At 69.0% G+C, this 6,519-nt stretch overlaps 2 protein-coding genes across 2 annotated transcripts in view; both read left to right on the top strand.

Moving 5' to 3' along the window:
* Positions 1-330: 330 nt before the first annotated feature.
* Positions 331-4,922, top strand: MNEG_2745 (hypothetical protein; the record flags this gene model as incomplete). Its single annotated transcript, XM_014048771.1, has 8 exons — positions 331-342; positions 783-1,130; positions 1,325-1,555; positions 1,860-1,962; positions 2,173-2,566; positions 2,737-3,249; positions 3,488-3,860; positions 4,077-4,922. 8 exons carry the CDS (start codon positions 331-333, stop codon positions 4,920-4,922), a joined length of 2,820 nt encoding a protein of 939 aa, XP_013904225.1.
* Positions 4,923-5,484: 562 nt separating this feature from the next.
* The window catches only part of MNEG_2746 (cytochrome c oxidase subunit VIb), a gene marked incomplete at both ends in the record, with an annotated part of 2,414 nt that continues 1,379 nt past the window's right edge, over positions 5,485-6,519 (top strand). Inside the window, 4 exons of the mRNA XM_014048772.1 lie at positions 5,485-5,493; positions 5,861-5,920; positions 6,106-6,216; positions 6,282-6,308. Coding sequence (XP_013904226.1) covers positions 5,485-5,493; positions 5,861-5,920; positions 6,106-6,216; positions 6,282-6,308 — 207 coding nt within the window. The remainder of the gene's footprint in view (positions 5,494-5,860; positions 5,921-6,105; positions 6,217-6,281; positions 6,309-6,519) is intronic.

Raw genomic sequence — 6,519 nt, forward strand, 5'->3', positions numbered from 1 at the left:
CGCCTGCAGACCGCCCCTACCGCGACGCGCGCCGCTCGTTCCGCGCGGGCTGCGTGATCGGCTTCATGCACGGCGGCCCCCGCGGGCGGCTGCTGCACAACCCCAAGGACGGCGAGCTTGTGCCCGCGGGCAGTCAGCTCGTGTTTGTCACCAGCCTGCTGAGTCATTGGCGCGACTGGCGACCAATGTGCGTCCCACTCACAGACAGCAAGATCAACGTTGACTCCTAGTGTTGACAGCCATCGTCACGCGCGGCTTAGACTCCTACATGGCTTGTAGTTGCCGTTTTTGAATCCCGAGATCACGCACTACATCAAAGCAGCGGTTGTGATGGACACAAGGGTGAATAAATAGCGCTGTTATGACAATGAGAGCGCTTGGGCGGCGCTTAGGTGATCACCCATCCGGAAGTGCATCCCTCTGGCCAATCCAGTGCCTACATAGGTGAGTGCGCGATTGTGAAATGATCACAGAATAGCCACTGTATCTACAATTCTTGTTGTGGGCTGGCAGCAGCGAGGCGCCGTCACTCCCCATGCTCCTGCAGGCGGCGCTTGCTGCTGCTCTGTGTAGCGCAGTGCCATGCTGGCGGCAGCAATCCTGTGCGGGGGCCGTACGCCTGCGAAGCTCAGCAGCCAGTGGTCACTCGCAAGGGGTTGCGTGCAGCAGGCGTGCGTGCATGTCACTCGCGCACGAGGCGCAGCGGGGGCGCCACCGCCCACGCCCTCCCGCCGTCGGACGGCGGAGACGCCCTCGCCGCCTTGGACGCGGCCTTGCTGCAGCAGCTGAGCCAGCCCTCTACCCGCACCACGGACGAGCCCGGTCATGGGTCCCAGCGCGCGCTCGCGCCGCGGCTGCTGGCCGGCGGCGACTCTGGCGACGACAGCGGCGACGATGCCGGCGCCCCAAGCAGCGGCGCTGCGGCGCGTGCTCGGTTCTTGAGGCTGGCGCAGCTCGCGGAGCGCCAGCTCGAGCGCTTTGACATCCGCACCGACGTCCCCCGCGCGCCCAACGTGGCGGGCCGCTGGCGCGTCCTGAAGCACGGTGGCGGCAGCGGCGGCGGCGCGGGGCTGTCGCTGACGGCGCAGGCGATCGCGGCGGAGCGCGCGGGGCGGCGGCCGCGGCAGGAGGTAGGGCGTGGGCGGCTGGCCTGGGAAGAGTTGACCGCCGCAGCTGGCCCGGGAAGAGTTGACCGCCCGCGGCACCATGCGATCGGCTCTGGGGCCGCAGCGGCAATAGCTCTAAGAAGTGGGCCCTGCTGTGCCTTTCGCGACACACATGCGTGACGCCTCAACTCCGTCGTCCCGGGGCTGCCCGCTTGCAGGCGCCCCCCGAGCCGCCCGCTGTGCTGCTGGAAATCCCCGCGCGCCCCTCCTCCGCCGCCGCCGCGCCCGCCGCGCCCGGCGCGCCGCCCGTCACGGGCCCTCCGCCGCCCGTGGACGACGCGCGGTGGGCGCGGAAGCTGCGGGGGCAGGAGGCGTTTGCAGAGTACATGCGGGAGGTGCGGGCCGTGGCCGTGGCCCCTGGGGAGCGCACGCGGCAGCTGATCTACCAGGTGGGCCCGGCGCTGACGGGTGCAGCGCCATCAGCGGGTGGGGGCGGGGGTTGGGCGCGGGGCTGCCGAGTGCGGTGGGTCAGCGAGCTGTCAAGTATGACGATGCCGTGGGGTCTCAGGGGGGTGCCTTAGATTTGGCAGAATGATCAGGGCGAGATTTCTCGTCGCAAAGACCCTCAGGGTCTGAGTAGGCCGGTCTCAAGGGGTTCTGCCCTGCACAACCTCCGCTGCCATCCTAAACGCTGTCCCCCGTCCCTCATCCGACGCTGGCTCTGCATGGGCCCCTCTCCGCCATCCACCCCAGATCGGCATTGCAGAGGACTGGGTGCAGCTGTCCATGATCCTGGAGGTCTTTGGGGACGAGGCCGGCGCCGTGACCACCGCGGCCCTGTTGAAGCGCCTGGCAGGTGAGTGTGCTTGCGCGCGCGCCCTGCGTGCATGTATTTGGAATTTGCCACCGTATGCAACCGAGTTCAAGAAGTGTGTGAAACGATAAACCTGGATTTGTGTGCCGAAGTAGGTACTCAGACGCTTCCAAAGGTTGACAAACACGCATCACACCTGTGGACATTGCACAATCGCCGCCTCCGCCGCCGCCCAACCAACCCCGCCCGCAGTCCTGTGCACCGCCAAGGCTCTCACCCTCCAGTCCCCCAGCGAGCGGCGCCACTACTCAGAGTTCCTCTCGCACCTCTGCCTGCACGCGCGCGGCCTCGCTGGCGGCTGCGGGCCGGCGCAGGCCGCCTCGGTCCTCTTCGGCATGGCGGCCCTGCAGGTGGATGACGCGGCGCTCTGCCACGCGCTGATGGACGGCGCCGCGCCCCACCTCGCGCGCGGCGCCGCCGCCGCGCGCGCCGACGCCGCAGCGGGCGGCGCGGGGGCTGAGGAGGGCGTGCTGGGCGCGGCGGAGGCGGCGAGCCTGCTGTGGGGGCTGGGGACGCTGGGCCACCGGCCGGCGGATGAGTCGTGGCTCGACGACCTCGCGGCGTGCTGCTTCCCCCTACTGCCAGAGTGAGCGGGCCGCGACCGGGGCGCTGAGGCCGCCTGTTCGCTTCAACGTTCCGTAGCAGCTGCAGTCCTTGTTCTCTTATGTCACAGGTCGCCACGTGCACCCTGCACGCGCGCTCGCCTGCCCTATTCAAGCACTGGCCCGCCCCTCCCCCCCCTTTACCTCCCCTCAGGATGCAGCCCAACCAGCTCTGGGGGGTCCTCTGGGGCTTCGCCCGCCTGCGCCACCTGCCCGATGACGCGTGGATGGCGTCCTGGCTCGCCCGCGCCAGGGAGGCGCTGCCGGACTGCACCGCGGACGCGCTCGGCCACATGGCCTGGTCCCTGGGCGCGCTGCAGTACGTGCCCCCGAAGCTCTGGCTGCGCGCGCTGGCCGGCGCCGCGTCGTTCAAGGCGCGCTCCTTCCTCGCGCCGCAGCTGGCGCAGCTGCTGTCGGGCCTGGCGGCGCTCGGCTACTGCCCGCGGCCGCAGGTCTGCGCGGCGCTCACGGCGCAGCTGCGGCGGCAGCTGCACGTGCTGCGGCCGGCGCAGCTCGCGGCGGTGCTGCACGCGTTTGGCAGCTACGGGGGCAAGTGGAAGCCGGGGAGGCGGTTCCTGTACGACTTCATCACCAATTCAAACGCTAAGGTCCAGAGCTGGACGGGGCAGGAGGCTGCCAACGTCCTGTGGTCGTTCGCGTCCCTCAAGTGAGAGCGCTTGGGGAACGAACGCGGTGCGGGGTGTCATGGGGTGGTGATCGGGGTGTCACCCTGTGTGAGAAGCAACGCCAGCGGTTGCAGTTGCCCTGGTTGCATGGCGTGGGAGCCCCCGCCTGCTGTCCATCCCTGGACACCCCCCACCCCAACCCACCCCTACGATCCCCCGGCCCCCCCTTGACCTCCCTGGCGCACCTCTCCCAACTCACCCAAACGCCTGTGCCTGCAGCTATGTGCCAGAGGAGCCCTACACCTCAGCCGTGGCCGCCCACTTTGCGTCAAAGCTGCCCTCCTGCAGCGCGGACGCGCTCTCCCAGGCCCTCTGGGCCCTCGCGCGCCTGAAGCGCCCCCGGCCCGACGCCGCCTGGCTCGCGGACTGGCTCGCCGCGGCGGAGCCACAGGTGCCACGCCTCTCGCCGCCGGCGCTGGCCGGCGCCGTGTGGGCGCTGGCGGAGCTGGGGGCCGCGCCGGGGGCGGGCTTCATGACGGCGCTCACGCGGCGCGCGAGCGAGGTTCTGGGGTCGGCGACGGCGGCGGAGATGACCACCCTGATCGGGGCGCTGGCCGACCTCAAGTGGCGGCCCAGTGACGACTGGCTGGCGGTGGGTGGGGGGTGTCCATGATGTGTACTGTGGATGGGAACATGAGATGCTGAGCGCTTGCAGCACTCAGTTGCCGAACGTGCACTCATTCCAAGGGTCTCATCCACGATCGCGGCGCACGACAGGTATCCCGTTACACCCCGCTTCCGACCATCCATCTTTGTCCGCCCCTCGTCCTCAGAAACCGCCCCTGCTTCCCCGGCCCGCCAACCCCAGGCCTTCCTGCGCCAGGTGGACGAGCAGCTGCCCGCCTTTGAGAACGAGGACTGGGGGCTGCTGCTCTACGGCCTCGCGTCCATGGGGCAGCCCCTCGCGCCGGCCTTCCTCGGCCACCTGACGGCCACCGCCGGCCGCCGCCTGCACGGACTCAGCGGCGAGGCGCTCGGGCTGTTGGCCTGGGGCCTCGCGCAGTACGGCGGGCCGCTGCCCCTGGTGCTCGACGCCGCCGCCGGCGGGGGCGGCGCTGCGGCGAGCGGGGGCGGCGGCGCGGGCGCCCGTGCGATGCCGAGGTCGCAGGCGGAGGCGGCGGCGCGGCGGCGGCGGGAGCGGTTGAACGCATGGTGGGGCACGTTCTTTGCAGAGTGCGATTTGAAGTGGGAGTCTACGGGCCCGCGGGGTGGGGCGCTGATGCTGGTGGGCCTGGGCACCTTGGAAGAGGCCGGGCAGCTGCCGCTCCCGCCGGGAGAGTGGCAGTCGGGCATGCTGGGCGCGCTGCGCGCCGCGTTCGGCAAGCCCGCCAGCTGGCGGGGGCTGCTGCGCGTGCTGCGGCGGGCGGCGGGCATGGGGCCGGACGAGCCGTTGCCGGGAAGGAGCCTTTGGTTCTGTGGCATGCTGCTCGACTGGGGCCGGCGCTGCGGCCTTGAGCCGCCGCCTCAAGGGATGGGGCGGCTTGTGGCAGATGAGGATGCCTGGGTGGCGGCTGCGGCGGCAGAGGCGGAGGTGGAGGCGGCGGCTGCTGCAGCGGCGGCGGCGGCGAGCGTGCGCGGCCCTAGCACAGGCCACGAGGATGCACAGGCACAGCTGCGCTGGCAGCAGGGGGGCGCCGTGCTGCCTGCAGGGTGACCCATTGTATAATACATTTTACGCGTGGCTCAGAAATTTCTCGTTGCAATGGCGATGGGCAACGGCCCCACAGTGCAAGGCAGCGGGCCAAAAGCACTGGAAGCCAAGACCCGGCGGCGGCTGTGCTCAAAGAAAACCGGAACTGCTGTTCCTGCGTAGCTGGGCCACCAGCGGCGCTAACCAACTTGCTGCCCAACTGCAGCAGGTATGGCAATTGTTGTGGGCCACCTGATGGCCCAGACGCTGCGCAATCGCTAGTCAACTGGGACGGGTAGCCGGCCAGGCTGGTTCTTGTTAGTGATGCGCCATCGCAGCTACTGTATCAAGTGCAGCGCACAATGAGGCACATGCTGCTGCCTCGGTGCTTGTTATGAACATGTGGAGTTGGCTGTACAGCAGGGCGGACGAGGCTGCAGCAGAAGAGCCCTCGATCCCAGAAGAAGTGGCCGAGCAAGGGGAGCCTGCCGCTGCCGAGGAGGCTCAGACCGCGGAGGCCGTAGAGCAACCACCGGAGGACCCCGCACCCGTGAAGGAGCCCGAGCCAGACCCAGAGCCAGTAGCAATGCCGGAGGTGCGTGCAGATCGCGACACCGGCAAGCACGCGCATGAGGTGGCAGTGTGATAGGGCAATGCTTGTCGCGTGATGAGTTTGACAAAATCAGCTGGATTCCCAAGGTGCCCGGGCGGGGGGGACGCTAGATCCCTGAAGCCTCAGGGCTGTGTCCTTGGAAGCCCAGCAGGTATGAAGCAATCGACCTTGAGAAACAAGGGATGTTGCAATACGCTGCCGCGTGGCTGAGGGGCGTCCCTGGCCGCAAGGGCACCCGACGCGGCGCGGCGCCCCGAACAGCGTCGCACGACGACGAAAGCGCTTTACGTGCTTGGCACGGCTCACCCCGCGCATGGTGCGATGCTTGCGTACGCAGCCGACTGCGCAGGAGGTGGAGGCTGCGAAGGCGGAGCTGTTGAGCGAGGTCGTCGAGAAGATTGTCTCAAGCGTGAGCGCTGTGGGCCTGCGCTGGCTTTGTTGGGTCGGGTGGTGTGCAATGGGCGCCGAGCAGGTGGAGGTGTACACGGGAGTGCCACACTGCTCAGTTATAGGGTAGGCAGGAGGCGTTCACGTGTATGACAGAGGGTCAGCAGCGACTCTCGCTGTCATGCAAGCGGAAGATGCGCTGCGCAGCACATGAAGTGGGCCGTCTCCACAGTGGGCGGCCTCACCCGCCTGCCTGGCACGCCGCTAATGCAGCGGCGGCAGCAGCAGCAGCAGCAGCAGCAGCAGCGCGGAGAGAGTGTGAGCTGCGCGGGTTGGCACGCTTTGACTGCCATCTTCCGCCCCCTGCGCCCGCATCACCGCAGATTGGTGATGAGGTGCTCGTGAACGAGGTGCGCCACTGCCCGGGCAAACGCTTTGCCCGGTTCGGAAGGGCGAGCGAGATGGGGCCCAGCTGGCGAGCCTAGGGTCAATACATGTCCCAAGGAGTGGCCGCCCCGCGGGATCCTGAGGCACATTCATCGGCGGGGGCACTGACGGGCGGTGGGCGGCGGTGACAGGGTGGCTGCCCGTCGCCCTGCAGCATGGGGCGTCCCGCTGACG

Source organism: Monoraphidium neglectum (assembly GCF_000611645.1).
Source record: "Monoraphidium neglectum strain SAG 48.87 unplaced genomic scaffold scaffold00321, whole genome shotgun sequence".
Taxonomy (NCBI): domain Eukaryota; kingdom Viridiplantae; phylum Chlorophyta; class Chlorophyceae; order Sphaeropleales; family Selenastraceae; genus Monoraphidium; species Monoraphidium neglectum.